The sequence below is a fragment of the Vitis riparia genome, chromosome 1 (genome assembly GCF_004353265.1).
Source record: "Vitis riparia cultivar Riparia Gloire de Montpellier isolate 1030 chromosome 1, EGFV_Vit.rip_1.0, whole genome shotgun sequence".
In the NCBI taxonomy this organism is placed as follows: Eukaryota; Viridiplantae; Streptophyta; class Magnoliopsida; order Vitales; family Vitaceae; genus Vitis; species Vitis riparia.
The window spans coordinates 2,290,730-2,309,340 of NC_048431.1; the positions used below are offsets into that span (position 1 = coordinate 2,290,730).

Consider the following 18,611-nt stretch of genomic DNA (forward strand, 5'->3'; position numbering starts at 1 on the left):
ATGGGGTCATTTGATAAATATATGGTTTTTGAAACTCAATTTTATGAAATATGAGAATCAGATCTTAATATGGAAAATAATATTGCCTTCGTGCACTCTAAGTCGGCCCCCTTTTTTGTGCCAAGATTGTCCTTTTGGTCTCCATTATCGATAAAAAAAAAAAAAAAGGTTACAGTGGTGCGACGGGCGATGGACTGATGTGGAGCTGCGTTGACCTTGGCACCTCCGAATATTTCTTCCACAACCACATCCAAGCTTCCACAACAGCATCTAGGCTGAAAAATCTGGCAGGCAAAGGTTGTGTTTTTCAACTTGACTCAAAAATCGTGGAGTTAGGATTCGTGAAATTTAAATCCAATGGCACAAAAGCAAAGAGACCCCTAGAACAGATCCCGAAAACATAGGGAGCAAAAAAAAGCAATTTTTTTGGTTTTCCTTGGGGGTTTTGCATGGATTTTCTCGGAAATCAAACGAGGATGAATTTTCTCGGAAATCGAATGGGGGATGGATTTTCTTGGGGATCAAACGAGGATTTTTTTCGCTTCCTCCGCCATTGCTACCGTTGTGTTTTTTAGCCTGGCTCAAAAATCGTGGATTTAGGGTTCATGAAATTTAAATAATAATTTTTTTGGTTTTCCTTGGAGGTTTTGCATGGATTTTCTTGGGGATCAAACGAGGTGTGAGTGGCAGTCGGTGATGACGTCGGCCGGCCGATTTTACGGGAGGGAGAGGCGGATGGTGGGTACGGGAGGGAAAAAAAGAAAGAAAAAAAAAAAAAAAAAAAAGCAATCTCGGTATAAAAAATGCAACCGGCTTAGAGTGCATAAAAAAGATATAATTTTTCAATTAAAAGTTGATTTTTAGATTTTATAAAGTTGGATTCCAAAAAGTATATATTTGTCAAATGGCCCATCAAAACACCATATCATAATAAAAATATAAAATATATGTCCATAGACAAGTGAAGCAAATCAAGATGATTAGCAGAAATATTTTCCTTTTACCAGTTCAGAGGAGGACGTCCTTTCCCATTTTCAATTTTATTCAAAAATAAAAGAAACTTCCAGTTGCCCACACCAACCATTTCTTGGGTTAAAGAGTTGTGACCTGTTTTAGAATAAGAGTCGGAGACTCAAGATTGGTCCCCAACCATGCCACTTACTTTGACCTTTCTTTTTTCTAAAGATTTTATTTTTTGCTAAATGAACTTCAGAAAACAGGTGATTTATTATGGAATTCCCATTTTTTGCTCTCCAAAATTTTTGTTTTTTGTTTGATTGATTTATTTTTTAAAAAATTATTATTGTATTAATTTTGTAAATAAAAATATGAATAACATTGTCTAATAGTAATTGCCCGAAGGAGTCTCAAAAGTGGTGCACAATTCAAAATACAACTATTATTATTACTATGGTCTCCATATAGCCGTAATTCCCAGGGAAGAGAGAGAGAGAGAGAGATAACACAAGAACCAGCTAGCCAATCAAACATACAATTTCCACACACCAAGAAACCAGTTTCTTGGTAAGGCGGGCATTCTACTTTGTGAACTACGTCACGAGCGTAAGTATGAATAATTATCACTATTGTTTTCCTTGTTCTGGATTTTCCACTTTACTTCAACTTCAAAAGCTTCACTTGCAGTTACGTTTATATGAGGCGCATTTAGCTGGACTCGATCTGGGCATACATTCAGCGTACCGTTTCCCTCGACCGCATGACAGAGCAGCTTTTTTGCTGTTTGTAGAGTCTGGGTCAGAGTTAATTGAGTTAATATAACAATAAATATAAATATTGGTTTTTGACTTGACATATTTGGAGATAGAGTTAAACTGAATTGGCAACAAAACTGGAAAATTGGGATGATGAATTACCGACGGGGGTGGGTTTTCGTGCTATATAGTAGGTCAGAGGTATTTGAGTTAATATAATAATAAATATAAATATTGGTTTTTGACTTGACATATATTTGCTGATAGAGTTAAACTGAATTGGCAACAAAACTGGAAAATTGGGATGATGAATTACTCACGATTAAGAGCCCCGACGGTGATGGGTCCCGAAGGAGATGAAACTCCAGTTCTGGAGGGGGCAGTGCTGGAGTGACTGGGTGTTACTCCCTTTTGACTCCCACCATTTCCGCCGGAGGGGGTTGCGTGGGGGGGAGATGAAGCTCCAGTTCTGGAGGAGGCAGGGCTGGAGGGATGGCGGTGTATGCCAATTTTACTCCCACCATTTCCGCCGTGGTATCCACCCTCACCCTCTGCCATAACACATGAATCATATAAAAAATTCTTTACCAATATTCCAAAACCAGCAGGTCCATCACTGGATGGGTATTGGGTAAGTACCTCATAAACACTGCTGGCTTCTGAGGCTGTTAGCAAGTACAAGAAATTTTAATCACAAATCATGGTTTTGGAGTATTGAGTTATACATACCCGTTTGAGCTGTCTGAAGCAGTGCTCTTCCAGCTGCTGTGGATGGCAAGAAGAGGACTGAAATGAAGAGAACGCAAAGAAAGAGGGAATAAGCCTTTTCCATCATATTATTGTCGGAGACAGCACCGGAGATCTAGCTTCTTGATTGTAAGCTAACTACGTACGTTAATACCTGCGCCTTTCTCTCTCTCTATATATATATTTATATGTATATAATTCTCAGTCTTCCTCTAAAATGAGATGTGACTACTTGAGCAAGCAAGTTCAAAGATTCAAAAGGAGAAAGCTCGACTTAAGGTTAATGAAGAAAAATAAAGGGCCATTTTTTTCATTATAATAATATAAAGCACCAGAGAGCTAGCTTCTTGATTGGAAGCTACGTAAATTAATCCCTTCTCTTCTCTCTCTTTAAGCTTCCCTTTCTCTTTCTGCGTAGAATTCTGAGTCTTCCCCTAAATTAAATGCAGTATGACTTCTCCAGCAAAACATGTTCAAAGTCTAGAGTTTGAATGAAAATTAACGTCAAATAATAATATAATAATAATAACAAGTAGATAAATAAAATAAATATCCAACTGGGATGTTAATTTTCATTCAAACTCTACCCAAATATGCAAAAAGAAGAACGCTTAAATCAAGCTTAATCAAGAAAAACAAAAGGGATGGGAAAGATATTTATTAGAATCTCATTGAGTAATGTTATTCTTAGTTTGTAGGACCGCTGACTCTTGCCCAAATTTGGGGTCAGACCATGTGCTTATTTTCTTTGAATGAAAATATTGGCTGTTGAATTTAAATTTAAATTGCATAAGAGATGGGAAAAGGAGAAGCTTCATACTCCATTTCCTAGATTGGGACAAATCCCTATCTACAAGACAAAAGCTTGCAATTGACCCGGCCAAGTCAATTGGCTCTCTATCAAGTTTCCTTTCCATTCAAAAAATAATGTTTCAAAAATGGTCATGTGATAATTAAAATCTTAATCCATAAAAAAGTGGAGCAAATAGAAATGATTAACAAAAGTTCATATTTGAATGATGTTCTTTATTTACCATTTCCAATTTTATTCACAAATAAAATGGTATTTTAAAGAACAATTATATTTTGGACCTAGTTAACCCAAAGATTAAGTTTTAGTTCATATAAGTTCACTATTTAAGCCCAAGACATAGAGGAAGTGTGAAAATTGAGAAGAAGGCTATTGATTTTTTATCTTTTAAAAAATGGTCTTTGACTATGAAAAAAAAGTAAAAAAATATTAATTTAAATTTTATTCATTTTATAAATCTTAATAAAATTTAATTTAATTTAGTGATTTGGAAAAAAATACACCATTTTAAAAAAAATAAAAAAATTATTATTATTTAAAAATCAAACATCTTGGAAAATACATATATTTAAAATTATGCATGTAAAAAATAACTAAAAATATGTCAAAATTATTTTTTTTAAATGATATATTTTAGAATATATATATATATATATTTAAATTAGTTTTCTAAAAATAATAAATTTTCATAATAATTATTAAAAAAAATTAAGATAAAAAAGTTTGTCCATGATAGAAAATACTCAAAATAGTTTTGAATGGTATATTGGTCTCTTTACATTTCATATTCTTTCCATTAATTATGCAACTTTTATGACTCAAATTTTAATTTTTTGGCCCAATTGAGTCCAAAACACAATTATCCCTATTTTAAATGCCTACAAAAACATTTTTCTCAACATATCATGTTTTTCTTAAATAATGGTGTCTTATCATGAGCTTATTTCCCAATGATGTTTATTTATTTTTTTTTTTTATTTTGAGTTTGAATATGTTAGTGCATTAGATTTTTTAGATTAAGTTGATAATTTTGGTCCATCAATCTTGGTTCATAACTTTGTGTATTTACACTCTTTTGAGATTTAAGGTTGTTGCAAAGTCAACTTGAAATTAAATAGGTAAGAATGGTTAAGTTATTTGTGAATAATGATACTAAAGGCACGCTTATAGAAATTAGAAATAAAATTAATTTGGAAAGAATTTTAAATTGAGAATTGAAAAAGAAATATATTTGCAAATGATAAAAAATAATTTGAAAATGAATTTTAAATTAAGAATTTAAAAAGAAAAATCTTTCTAAAAAATAAAATTAATTTGGAAAAATTTCAAAATTGAAAATATAAAAAGAATAATTTTTTCGAATCTTTAAGGAATTTAGAAAATAATTTAAATTAAGAATTTTAAAAGAAAAATATTTCAAAATCTCTTTGAATTTAAAATATGAATATTTTTTAAATTCTTATTAAGTTTGTCAATGGTTTTTGGTAAAATATGATTTTTAAATTGATTTTAAATCTAATAAGTTAAATTTTAAGTCATTATTCAATCCTAAATGCTCAAAAGTTCTAACTTCATGAGAGAGATTCCCATGTTTTTAAAGCATTGAGAAGTCCACTAAAGAATATGGTGATAATATGTCGTAAATGTAAAATTAAGTGTAAATTATGGGGTATAAGTCTCAGAGAATAGTAATTATCTTGTAAATCTATGTATTTCTTCTTCACATTTGGTGGATTATAGTTTTATGGTCTCTAATTTTGTGGTTACATCCATGAAATCTTTGCGAGACTTTATGAGTGGTTTTTCAAAGAAAAAAGTTAAAAGTTAAATAATTGAACACATATTTACCTTCTAAGTTTTCCATAATTAAGATCTATAAACTTTCAAAATAAGTTTAAATTATTAAATATTTTTAGTTTTTAATTTGAATTTCCATTTTCTAAAATAAAAAATAAAGAAAATAAAATACATATATTAATTAATTTATTTTTCAATCTTATAATATAAAAAGAAATTAAAACAATGAGAAAGCATTTATGCTCTTTAAAAAATGCTTCAAATTCAAATTTAAAACATAACAACAAATTTATAAACGATACATGGATTATTATTTAATTTATAAATATTAGAAAATTGCTTAAGCTATTTCAAATATATTTGAGAAAATGTATGGGCAGAATGGAATGGTTCCATTGACCATTCCATAATGTTTTCACTTGTCAGTCTGTATGTCTTGTTGTGTAGCAAACTGATTTCATTGATTGCCAAGTGCTCATCGGCTTTCCATTTTTCAGTCCACACATGAGTCCAAAGTCAAGTGAATTGTCATTTTTATATGATTTCAAATGTAAACTCCATCTGTTTCTTTCCTTTTTCCTGAGTGGGTGAACTTGAATCCATCCATTCTATTAAAAAGTTTTTCTCCAGCACTTGGGGAAAAAACAAAGGACTCCATTATTGAAATACTTAGAAATCTAGTCATTTGTTTGCTAGTAAAATAAAATATGAACCTTCTGATGTCACAATAAAGGACAAGACAATTGAGCTCTGATATGTTGGATGGTTCCCAAAGTAATATTTGATTTTTGGAAATTACTATGAAAAGGACAAAAAAAATTGTTGGGTTATGTTTGGTTTTGAAAAAAATTTGTGAAAAAATAAAAAAGAAAAGAAAATAAGTATAAAAAGTAGAAAGAAAGGAAAGTGAAAAAAAATAAAAAGCAAATTTAAATTTACTAAAAAAAATTATATACCCTCTTAAACCTATTTTGCTTGTTTTAACTCTTTTATATAAAAATTAAATAATTTGATAGTGTATAAAATTTTAATTAATTTTAATTATCATTTTTTCCTTTTTTTTCATGCTAATTATGTCCAAATATGATAAAATATTTTCTTTGTTTTACCTTTTTTTTTCTTTTTTTCTGGATCCTTTTGAGAATCAAACATAACTTTAAAAAAAAAAAAAAAAAATCTCATTTTTGATTTATCACAAGAAATATGAAAGAAAATCAAATATAATAAAATTAATTAAAATTATATATATATTTTTTAAAAATAAGTAAAATAGATTTCAATAACCATATACAAATTATTTATTAATGTTAAACTTTTTCCTTATATTTTCACTCAAATTTCCTTTGCTCCAAATAGAACTAAGACTTGGAATAGAAATCTACATTACCATCAACCAACTGGTAGGGAGGCTATTTCTTGTTTCAAATTTCCTTTAGGATGTTTTCAAAATCGGTTCTTAAAAATAATTTGTAATTATTTTCAGAAAGAAAACTCTATTTGAAAACTCAAATATGAAAAGCAATCTATACATACAAAAAATTGTAATTTATTCATTTACCAATAATACAAAAATTTGATAAGTATTTTTTATATTCTTAATTATTGTTCACAACACCTTATAAAAAGCATTTAAAAATACATCAAATTTGTTTTTTTTTTTTAATATCTCTTTTAGTAACACATTCTCAAAAAATTGTTTTTTTTTTGTCAAAAGTTTGTCAAATATGTTTTCAATTTAGAAATTTATTTTTCATTCTAGAGACCAAAAAAATTATTTTTAAAAACAATTTTCAGGACCTTGAGTTTTCAATGCTCTAAACCATGAAATAAAATCAACTAATAGGATTTTCTGTGTCTTTTTTTTCCACTCACACAATCAACTTCAAATGTATTTGTAAAATAAAATAAAAAACAGTAGTTATATCCAAATTTCAATTTATTCTATTATTACACTTTCAATAAAATAGATATTTGGGAGTTCAATTTATTTGCTTATGCACTTTTGATGCTATATTGAATTAATTACACAAAGACATATAATTGGTAATTATTATTATTTTTTAAAAAAATTAATCCTTTCTAGTTATGTCTACTTGGTAGTATGAATTATTATGATTTAGCGATTTTATTTTTATTTTTTACACCGTAATATTATTATAAAAATAAAAAAATTAACAAAAAAAAATGAAAAATAAAGGAATTAAATAAGAACCAGTAGAAAAATGTGTGATTAAAATAGTTGAAAATTACATTAATTTGAAAAAAAAAATGGAACCATCTATTTTCTCACCCAATCTAAATATGTAGCACAAATTTTATCAATAATTCCATAATAACAAACTAAAATTACTATTACTATCTCACCTTTTTTTTTTAATAAGTAAAAGTAAACAAACACAAAATTGATAGAAATAAATAAATAAATAAAAAGAAAAGAAAGAATTGGTTGTTATAAAAGGGGGTTGAATCACAGCGGACCGTTTGGAATTTCGTTGTCTGAAAGTAGAGTTGAGCGAGAGACAGACTTGCCTTTTTCTCTTCTTGAAAAAACAAGAAGCTCAGTAGTCATGGCGGTTCATCTGAACTGGTCTCTACCGACTCAGTCTTCCCTCGCTTTCCTCCATCGGACCTTCCACAAAGCTCCGGCTCCGCCTAGACTCCTCTCCATCCTATCTCAGAAGCTCAGCTCCGGTTCTGGAGATCCATTCCTTTCTAATGCGTCCGGGTTCGGACCTAGGAAATCCGCGAATTTGGATCGTCCAGACGCTTTGATCGGATCTTCCGGTTCTTCTTCGTCTTCTTCATCGTCGTCTTCGGCTATTGATTTCCTCGAATTGTGTCTTCGGTTCATGGTATGGATGTTTCCTTCAGTTTCATTATCGTGAAAAACGGGGAAAAGAAAACGAGGAGATTCACGATAGTTGATTTAGTTTATTTTATTTTAATGCATTTTGTTTGTTATCAACGAAATGAGGATTTAGGAATTGGCTTGATTGCATTTGATCTCGAAATGTGTTTCATATGTTCATTACAAATTTCACACTATTGTGAAACTTATCAAGTTGTTTGGATCGAAACATTTTATTTAAAGCCGGTAATACTATGTGAACCAAAACAGTATTAAGCTGAATCAAGTATTGAGCTAATGACCTAACTATAATCTCAATGGAAGTGTCTTGTTGGACGGGAGCTGCTGATTCTATCAGCATTTGCGTAGAGTCCTCATTTACAAGATTGCGATTGTTATTTCACTTTTATCTATCTTTTAGACCAAAGAAAGAAAGGGATGGATCAATCGTGGGCTGCAAGATCCGGAGTCTATTGCTGATTATATTTACCGTTTCATGGCGATGACTGCTGGTGACCTTCATGGTGTGAACAGGGAAAGGTTGGACTTGTTTGAACGTATCACTGCTTGTTTTTTTTTTTTTTTTTGGTGATATTTCTGCTTGTTTAAGTATTAACTAGAAGATCATGATAATGATCTTTTATCTTTTATTTAGTTTTATGAGTGAAACTGGCCAAGAAAGAGGATTCTTTAGGTGATTCGGCATACTTTATTATCAAGAGATCAGTTATATAAGGATGTGATCATTTATTATCTAAGATCAAAATGCGATCATTTATTATCTGAGATAAATTATAGTTAAGACATAAGCTGGTTGTTAATCTTAGTTCTAAAGACTCTTATATACATATATATATATATATATATCAGCAAGTCTCTAGAATTGCAACAGTAACTGAAATGGTTACTTTTAAAACTGAGGTGGTTACACTGTTGTAACCAATATCTGTGCATCAGGAAGTCTCTAGAATTGTGACAGTAACTAAAAAGGTTATTTGTATAACTGAGGTGGTTACACTGTTGTAACTAAGATTAATAACCAGCTTAAGTCTTAACAATAATTCTAGAGACTTCCTGATGTACAGATCTATATATATATATATATCTTTTAAAAGGAGATGCAAAAAACAGAGTTACTTTCCTTCTCTCTGAAATATCACTTTGTGGCATTCTCCCACCCATATTGTGAGATTTCTGCATTTTATCTATTATGAATCCTTGTTGATGAGTTGAACAAATTGTGTTCAAGATTCCAAATAATATCTAAACCAGAGTATTTTGATTTAGTGCTCAAAGCACATTTAATTGGACCAGGATAGAAGAATGAAAACAATAAAAGGAACCTATCAAAAGAGAGAAAAAAAAAAAAGAAGGAAAATTATAAAAGGAAGAAGGCCCAAGCTTGCATAGAGAGTTCAGAATACATTTCCTTTCGCTTCATGTATTGAATAGGACATGTGCCAGTGTGGGGAGGAAACTGAAGCAAATCCATAAGCTAGATTCACTTTGATCTATTTGTTCACAGTGTATCTAGCCTACAACAAGGATTCAAAGTGTTATTAAATATCATATACATGCATACATACATATATATATATATGTCAAACTTATGATAGTTTTGAGAAGAATTCTACACAGGAGATGATATTCATGAATCTAAGATGGGAACTGAAATTTACCATAAAGAAATGCATGCCACTTGTTTTTCACTTCAGAATACTCCTCTTCCAAATATGAAGAGGTTTGGCTGCCAATCATAGAGAATCTGGCCTCACTCTCCATGTTTGGTTGATGAGAAAATGATTGAAAATGGTAGAAAACAAGATTTATTAAGAAATGATTTTTGCTTCATATATGAACCTAGAGGGGTGGTGGTGTGGGGAGGAGACTGAAGCAAATGTATATGCTAAATATCTCAAAACTACCATAGATTAGATAACAATTTGTATGCAGCCACAACTTTAGTACACAAACAGAAACATGGCATCAGTTCTGTGTCTTTGTTAGATAGCTATTTGTACACAGTCAATATTATTTTTCATTCACTACCTTCACCTAGATTCTTATTGAAATTTTTTGTCTTTATTTAAACAGGTGTATTAAGATAGCAATTGTGCATGATATTGTAGAAGGTATGTCTTTAATTCTTTTAAAACACTCAACATCTATAGGTCAAAATGTTAAATCATATTATAGATGTTGAAAGAAAGTTCAACACAATATCACAACAATATTTATCAACTAAAATCAACCATGCATGCACGAAAAATTTTTAACATGGAAAACCTCTTCAATGTGAGGAGTAAAAACCATGGGACCGGAGTCCACTCAAACAGGCTTCATTATCAACCAAAGTGAGAGTACACAATCTGTCCCAACATTAATTAGGGACCATCAACAACAACGATCATCAAGAAAAAAATTTCTTGGCTTCACAAACATAAACATCAAATAATAAAAGAGTGAAATAAAGAGATCACAAATTCGGTGTTCTATTCAGGTATACTAATCTATCCAAAAAACTCCAATCAATGATTCAACCATTCAGATTGAAAAACCACAAGTGTTGAACCTTCTATTAAAATTTCACCTCAATCAGACCAGGGATCAAAGAGATATCATTCTTTAATGAAGACTGCACACAACGGAGATGTTCTCCTCTCCTTTTCCGCCCTACTCTGTTAAGATGATTATATTTTATAGTTGACTATTCCGATCAACGATCTAATTGACCAGAATCAAGAGACATAAGAGACGAAGCTACTGTCCAAATTTCAGCACGATCCAACGGTGCAAAACAGAGATAAAAAAGATTGATCAAAACTACTCTGAAGCGATTCTATTTCCAACCAATTCTGTTTAGGCGGCTATAGGATTAAGTAGACAACTCTGATCAACAATCCCACTGTCTAGAATGAAGAGCTACAAGTGATGAACCAATTGACCAAGTTTCGGCTTAAATGAACCATAGATCATGGAGATCTATTTTTTGGATGAAAACGGCTCCTTCACACTCTTCAATTTCTTCTTCTTTCTCGCTTACTCTTCTCTCTTTTTCCTCTCAAAATCATCGACTGCACTCTTCACTTTCTGTATTCCAAGAAGTGGATCCTTTTTTGGGGTTCTCGAAAAAAACCCTACACCAATAGACAAAAATGCCCATATGATATGGGCTTTGTTGGGTTTGACATATATGGGTCATCCTCTACATGAGAGGGAAACCCAACCCAACAATAGAGCCAATAAAAAAAACTTGAATTGTTCTTTTGCATGAAAATTGGAAGTTCCAATGCTTATTTGATGTTTCAGCCTCAAAGTTACTATGATGGTCTTTATAGGAATATTTTTAGGGTGAAGATGTTTGTATATCCAGTGAACCATGTCCTCCCATATTTTGGTATCTGCTCAAGGATTAGCTCTATCCTGGGTTTGTTCTGGATAGGTGCTTATATGGCACTCATCAAGAGAGTTCAAAATAGTACTAGGTCCTTTAAATTGGAAGATTTTTACCCTATTTTCTATTATGCAGACTAGTGGTATATTTTGTTTTACTTTTTCGCACTTTTTATCAGGTGAATGGATCTAACAACAACTAATCTAATTGAGATTCTTCAAAGAAAGATGTTCAAGAGACTTTAAAAGCAAGCTTGATTAGAATCACCATTCAAAAGAATAAGGGTTGTGGGTCTATGGTATTCCTTTGGTATTTGTATAAATACTTCTTCTTAAAGATCTCTACCAGATTTCATAGACCTTCTCTACTGTTACATTTTGGATGATTTTGATGTCCTCTCACGCATGTCTAGATGCAAGTCATACATTCTATTCACTTCTTTTTTTAATGCTAAAAAATAAATGTTATTGCACTTGAGTTGTTATATGAGGAAAATGCTTTTTTGTGGTGGTTTGAAGTTTTAGATACGTTTTGGACTTTGATAGCTATTGTTGGAGATAAAAAATCATATCATTACATCTCTGAAGGAGAAATGAGGAGATGGAAGCAATCGGCTTTGAGGGAAATGCATAAAGTTTTTGGTGGACAGATGACAGGTGCTCACTTTTGCTTGCTACTGTGGAAGACAGTTAAATGTATTATTTTTTTGGCAGCAAACTAAGTAATTGGATATTTTATTATCTTGCAGTTGAAGAGTTCAAAGAACTTTGGGAGGAGTATGAAAATAACTCTTCCTTGGAGGCTAATCTTGTAAAAGATTTTGAAAAAGTATGCATCATCTAGCATTTGTATAAGGTTTTAAATTTTATGACATTAACCAATTAGCAATCATATGAACTTTTAAATCTTAGAAATGACATGAGGGTGTTGGATTGAAAAAAAAAGCGTTCTTCTGTTGTACTACTTGACATTATTTTCTTGCCTTTGACAAGACATGCTATGCTTTAGGAGTTGAGATTTTATTTACTCAAACTTAGAGAATGCTTCTGTTAAGATTTGATAATATGCATCTGAAAGTATTTTTAGAAAATGGTTAATTACGGAATTTTCCTTCCAATGATGTCATAACATAACAGAAGATAAATTCAGAAAGATGGTTAACATATGTGGACACAACATAAACATACACAAATTGTAAAAGAAGGTTATACATGTCTCTCACCAGTTTTCATGTTCATCCAGGTTGAACCGATTTTGCAAGCACTAGAATATGAAATGGGTAAGTTGTTGGTCATGAAATTATGTATGAGCTTTGGATAGTCACCCAGTATCATTCAATTTTTTAAAATTCTGGATTATAGTCATATTATTTCTTTCTTAAGACTTTGTTCCTAATTTCTGGTGCAAATTTATGGCAATTCTGTTATATATGAATATATACAGTTGTAATGACTTTCTTCCTTCCTTGGGTCATCGAAGTATTTGCTATTGGTTTTCCCTTTTTTCTTTTTTTTTTTTCTGCACTTCAATCAAAATATTCTGCCTCCTGAATAGAGAACGGTTGGTGACAAGTTTATTGCTCAAGAAACTTTTTTGACTATAAATGTTGGGGTTAATTCTCTATTCCCAATATCATATTTTCAGTTCTATACTTGTGTACACTTACAAAGTTGTGCTTATTTATTACGCCTCGGAGCTATCTGACTGTTCCCATTTGATATTTACTTATGGCAGAACATGGTAAGGTGCTGGCTGTGCTGGATGCACATTTCCTTTCACTCGAAGGTAAATTGATAATTTCTTAAATAGAAGCAGGGTATATATGCAAATTGATGAATTATGCCAATTTACCTCAGTAACCATCAAATTGTTCAATTTGAATTCCCCTTTTTGATTTGCAGGAAAATTTCAGACTGAAATAGGAAAAAGTTGGGCAGCTGAGATCACTTCAAGGAGAAATTCATGGTTGGGAAACTGCCCAAACTGATCCTCTGGCTCAATCACAGTTTTCGTTCAGCAAAGCCAAGATGTCTTTTTGAAGCTAAATCATGTAGCATTCTCCTCTAACGAGATAATGTCCTCCTTATTCACCTCTTTTTGTCCTGGAATATGGGAGAATGAATAATTGGACTTGCACTCCAAAGCAATTGAAACACAGTTCTATGATCAGCAACCAAACTACTGAAACTGTCAGAACTTTGAAATCGGAGCACTCAGCCCCATCCCTCCCCATCTCGGCTCAAGCCCTCGAGCGAGCATGTTGCCTCAGAAAAATGTGTCAATGGCCAACGTCACGGCTCACCACGGGGGGCTCACCCATGCCTCCCGCCCGATGTTGCCCATCAAAAGGCACACGGATGTCCCTCCCCCCATGCAACGAGTGCCCTCTTCGTGCACTCAGCCCGTCTTGACTCGTCGAGGAGCCCTCAAGCCCTCGAGCGAGCTTGTTGCCTTGAAAAAACGTGTCAATGGCCAACGTCACGGCTCACCACAGGGGGCTCACCCATGCCTCCCACCTGATGTTGCCCATCAAAAGGCACATGGATGTCCCTCCCCCCATGCAACGAGTGCCCTCCCCGTGCACTCGGCCCCGCCTCGGCTCGTCGAGGAGCCCTCAAGCCCTCGAGCGAGCATGTTGCCTCGGAAAAACGTGCCAATGGCCAACGTCGCGGCTCACCCCGGGGGCTCACCCATGCCTCCCGTCCGAATTTGCCCATCAAAAGGCACACGGATGCCCCTCCCCCCCATGCAACGAGTGCCCTCCCCGGGCACTCGGCCCCGTCTCGGCTCGTCGAGGAGCCCTCAAGCCCTCGAGCGAGCATGTTGCCTCGGAAAAAAGTGCTAGTGGCCAACGTCGTGGCTCACCATGGGGGCTCACTCATGCCTCCTGCTCGACGTTGCCCATCAAAAGTCACACGGATGCCCCTCCCCCCATGCAATGAGTGCCCTCCCCATGCACTCGGCCCTTTCTCGGCTCATTGAGAAGCCCTCAAGTCCTCAAGCGAGCATGTTGCCTCGGAAAAATGTGTCAATGGCCAACGTCGCAGCCAGCACATAGAGGTATTATATCTTGTTGTGGTATCATAGTACAAATGATCTCTTTTCCTTTTTGTCTTCCCTGTTATCCTTACATTGATCAAAGATGGTGTCACTTTAATGACCATTTTGTACTTCAACATGATAGCAGTGGGAAATTTTCATTCTTCTTCCAACTTCATTGCCTTTTTATATTCATATTTTACATAATGATCCAAGTAACGCTGGTGTTTATAGTAACAGTTGCAGTGGAGCTAAGTTTCTAAGTTTGTTGTCTCATGTGTTCCATGAGAGGCTCTCTCTAACTGCATAACCCGGTGATGAAAGAGATGTCCGGATGGGTGGGCACATGGAAGAGGGACATCAAACGATTGATGATTTCCTAGGTGTTGGTTCTAATTCTTAGTGTCTGCTGTTGAGATGTGTCTTAACAGTGATTTCTCTGTTGGGGCTCAGCTGAGGCTGCTGGAAATGTTGCTTATTCTATTATATGTACTATTGAGGATCTTCGAAATCTTCATTCCATGCACCTAGGATGCCAGAAGACGGCAACATTCTCTCCAATGAGGTCGGTAAACCAATCATTTTGAATCTGAATTTTATTGTTCACTAATGCCAAAGTAGCGTTCCAATCAAGGGATCCACATGTCTGATGTGGAAGCCAACGAAGAACGATGTAAAAACCAATGACATGACCCAAGTCAAGAGGATGGACAGTGAAATGGTATTCATGGAACTGGTGGCGTCAAATGGTTGAACAAAATACCATTGTCATTCATGATATTGAGACACGCTCGTGAACACACACACTCTTGCTCTTTGCTCATGGTTTGACTTTGAATTTTCACAATGTGTGGTTGCTTTTTTATGGCCAATGTGCCACTGATTTGTGAAGATTACACAAGCGATGAATTCGGAAGGGAACAATGAAAAAGACTCTCCCAGGATTCAAACTGCCTCATGTCGAACCACAATCCATGGGTACCTGAACACGTCTGCCGCGTTACACAGTGACTAGGGTTCTCCTCCATGACTACAGCAGCAGTTCTGGGGTTCTTGTGCTCCTCCACAAAACCTCCAGCGTGCACCTGCTTCAGCACTCCATGCTCTTCCTTAGCGACCGTCCCTACTGCCTTGGTTCTCAAACCAGAAAGGAAGGATTGAACATGGAAAGAGAAGAGGAAGCATATTTCCCACTTATATATGCGTCCTCCTACTAGCTTACAAATTTAAGAGGCGCAACATCCTATGAGGACGATCTTGGTTTTGCCAGGCTATGTGGTCTCTAATTGAGATAATATTTCTAAATCTGATAACCAACTGTGGAGGCTTGGAGGATTCTAGAAGGGGGAGCAGACCATTTCCCAATAGTTATCTTGCTTGCCTTTTATAATTTGTCTTGAGAGCAATAACCTTACGTAAATATCGAAAGATCTAAGTAATAACAAATAGATGGTTTTGCTCCTTGGGTCCTTACTGTTGTTGTACTTGAAATAGAAGGAGGTAAATCATAATTGACAGATAAACAAGTACACGAGACAATAAAACAGACAGAAAAACCCCAACTCAAGACTTAAACTTGATCAAATTTCTGATATGATATTAAACTAATAATTCAACTTAAGCTTAAAAACTTAAGTATGAAGTAGTTAGTGGGGCTGACACTTTGCACATTCAGTGGCTGAAGATGGTGGAACCGTGCAAGTATTCATTCCCTGTCTCTACACACTGTTGCCAAGGATACATGTTGGTCCTAGGCCAGTGTTTCAGTAACATTGTTGTCCCTATGAGGTCAGTTAATTAGCTAACCTCTTCCTGCCTTTATAGAATGAGATTAATAACTGAATTTGTCTTCTTTTTTTTTTCCTTCAAAAAAAAAAAAAAGGAAAAACCAAGCCAAATCAATATGCTCCCATCAAGGGGATCCATTTGTGTGATGACTTGGCTCAGACCATTTGCCCACAAATAATTATATGTTCAATCTGTAACTGATTTTTGAGGGCCACGCAATCCATGATTTTTTGTTTCTTCCTGTATAAAAAAGGACTTCGCCAAAATTTAAAAACCCCAACACACCATGCTCCCTGCCCTCTGCACCCACTCCTCTTAAACCAGACAAGGAAGAAGAAGAAGAAACCCACCACTTCTATATGTAACCTTCCCTCACTAACATACAAATTTACAAGACTGAAAACTCTATGTGGAGGATCTTTGCATTATATTTTTAAATTACCAACTCATCTACGGTGGTATACATCTTTAACAAGAACTAAGAAATCTTTTTGTCTCCAGTGTACTAGATATTTGTGTTCCCACAAAGAAAAGAGAAGTTTTTCTCCTTGGAGTATCCAAGGTAGCAAAGCAGACCATTGGCCCCTATATATGGAATTTCCCTTCCCATCCTAGAGATTTTTCAGCCCTTTTTCTTTCATCCCATTTATTTTCATCTTTTAATTTACATTGTTGACCCATTATTAGCCGACAACTTAGACTTACCGATCTATTTAATATGATATATAGCCTTATTTTCATGAGAAGTTATGAATTATAATATCAATTATTTTTGTTTTCTTATTATAGCTTGTAAGATTAAGCTTTGAGGTCAAATGATTAAATTACTCAACCCAGATGATGATTTTTATTTAAAATAAGTCCAATTGATGTTGGATGGAGATATAGTACTTGGGGTTTACTTCCAATTTCAACTTCCCCATTTCCCAGTGACCACACTGAACTGCCTCAGGGTTCGTGGTTGACCTACTTCAAGTCTTTTGTAATCAAGTGGTAGGATTGTCATTTTCATATGGGGAGTGGCAGGCCAAAATTTAGGTCTTAAGCTTAATTGGACTCTGCCTTAAGTTCTTAGGATGGTCCACTTGACCTCCACCGACAGTGCTTGGCCTCTATGGAGGGAGAAGAAAAAAAATCAAAAAACAAAAGATAAAGAGAAAACCAAAAGAAAAGAGCAATAAAGGAAAAAGAAAAAGGAAAAGGAAAAGCTACCACCATGTTACAGATTTTGTGTAAAAATTATTCAAATTAAAAGAATTGTAATTATTTTTATGTTTATAGTCTTAGAATGCAATAATGTTATTTTTAAACCCGAGAATAAATTGTCTGAGTGATGTATCTCAAACGTCATAAAAAAATTATAAAATTTATGAACGTCTATTATTATTAAATACAAAATTAACCTGCATTAAACTTTAATTCTTCTCTTTCACGTAATCTATTCTTAGTTTTCTTTTTATTCCAATCTTGAACTCTTATTCTCATTAGCAAACCCATCCTAAATTTCAAGGTGAAGAACCTAACCTATGAGATTTGAATTGAAAAAGGACCAAGTCATGGACTCATTGGAGGGTTAATAATGGACCATGGAGTATTGAAAGTGATGGCAGGATTTGAATCATCCCAAAATGTACAACACCTACTTCTGAATTTCATTCTCACGGGTTCGACAATAATTGTCAAATTGGGTCCACCACTATACAAAAAGACTTTTGTCATTTTATTGAACATTCTCAAATGGGTAGGACCCATTTTCCTATTCACCCACAATCCATTGTTTTCATCCTCGAGACGGGTTAATCTATTCGACCCATCTCATTATTTAAATTTATCCTCATCCTCATCTCAAAAATAATTTTAAATTAGATTTAACGAAACGATTTATAAAAAATCTCATACTCACCCGACCCGACCCGACCCTTCCAAGCACTACCTCTGACAAACCCTAGCTCCACATCCTCTGCAATGCTAATTACTTAATGAGAATTTTGGGGTTTGATTCCTTCACATTTATGATATTGATTAATCAAAGGGGTGAGCAGAGGTTGGTCGGCATTAGAAAATTGCAGTCAAACTGTGGGCTGGATATGAAAAGGTCCAAAAAGTAAGACAAAGAACAGTAATCATGGGTTTGTTTATAGTATCAGCAGCATATTCGGACAAAATCAGCTGAGGTGGTGAGCTGGATATAACTTTCATATGATCTAATCAATTATAAACACAACATATAAAACCATCACATATGTGAATATTCTTCATTTTATTAAAAATAACACTTTCTTTGAAAATCAATCTTTGGAAAACAATACAACGACCTTACCTACAAATTATCCTTAAAAATAGCTTTTTAGTTTTTTAAATAGAAAACACTTTCATAATTTTTTAACACAAACATGTGTGGTTCGAGAATTTGTTCTAAGAATAAATTATTTTATATATATTATATCTAAAAGCCGAATATCATTTTTTGTATTT

At 33.9% G+C, this 18,611-nt stretch overlaps 2 protein-coding genes across 3 annotated transcripts; one reads left to right on the forward strand and one right to left on the reverse strand.

Moving 5' to 3' along the window:
* Positions 1-1,419: 1,419 nt before the first annotated feature.
* On the reverse strand, positions 1,420-2,570 carry LOC117932577. Its single transcript, XM_034853886.1, has 3 exons — positions 2,442-2,570; positions 2,033-2,263; positions 1,420-1,750 (listed from the first exon to the last, which is right to left on the reverse strand). The coding sequence occupies exons 1-3, from the start codon at positions 2,545-2,547 to the stop codon at positions 1,635-1,637; spliced, it is 453 nt and encodes a 150-aa protein (XP_034709777.1). The 5' UTR covers positions 2,548-2,570; the 3' UTR covers positions 1,420-1,634.
* Positions 2,571-7,592: 5,022 nt separating this feature from the next.
* LOC117932142 (5'-deoxynucleotidase HDDC2-like) lies at positions 7,593-13,547 on the forward strand. Of its 2 annotated transcripts, none has more exons than XM_034853263.1 (8): positions 7,593-7,919; positions 8,337-8,455; positions 10,010-10,047; positions 11,828-11,965; positions 12,058-12,137; positions 12,552-12,588; positions 13,044-13,094; positions 13,211-13,547. In XM_034853263.1, the coding sequence occupies exons 1-8, from the start codon at positions 7,635-7,637 to the stop codon at positions 13,294-13,296; spliced, it is 834 nt and encodes a 277-aa protein (XP_034709154.1). In that variant the 5' UTR covers positions 7,593-7,634; the 3' UTR covers positions 13,297-13,547. The 2 variants fall into 2 exon arrangements, with proteins under 2 accessions (XP_034709154.1, XP_034709229.1); XM_034853338.1 differs by having other exon boundaries at positions 11,855-11,965.
* The last annotated feature ends 5,064 nt before the right edge of the window (positions 13,548-18,611 follow it).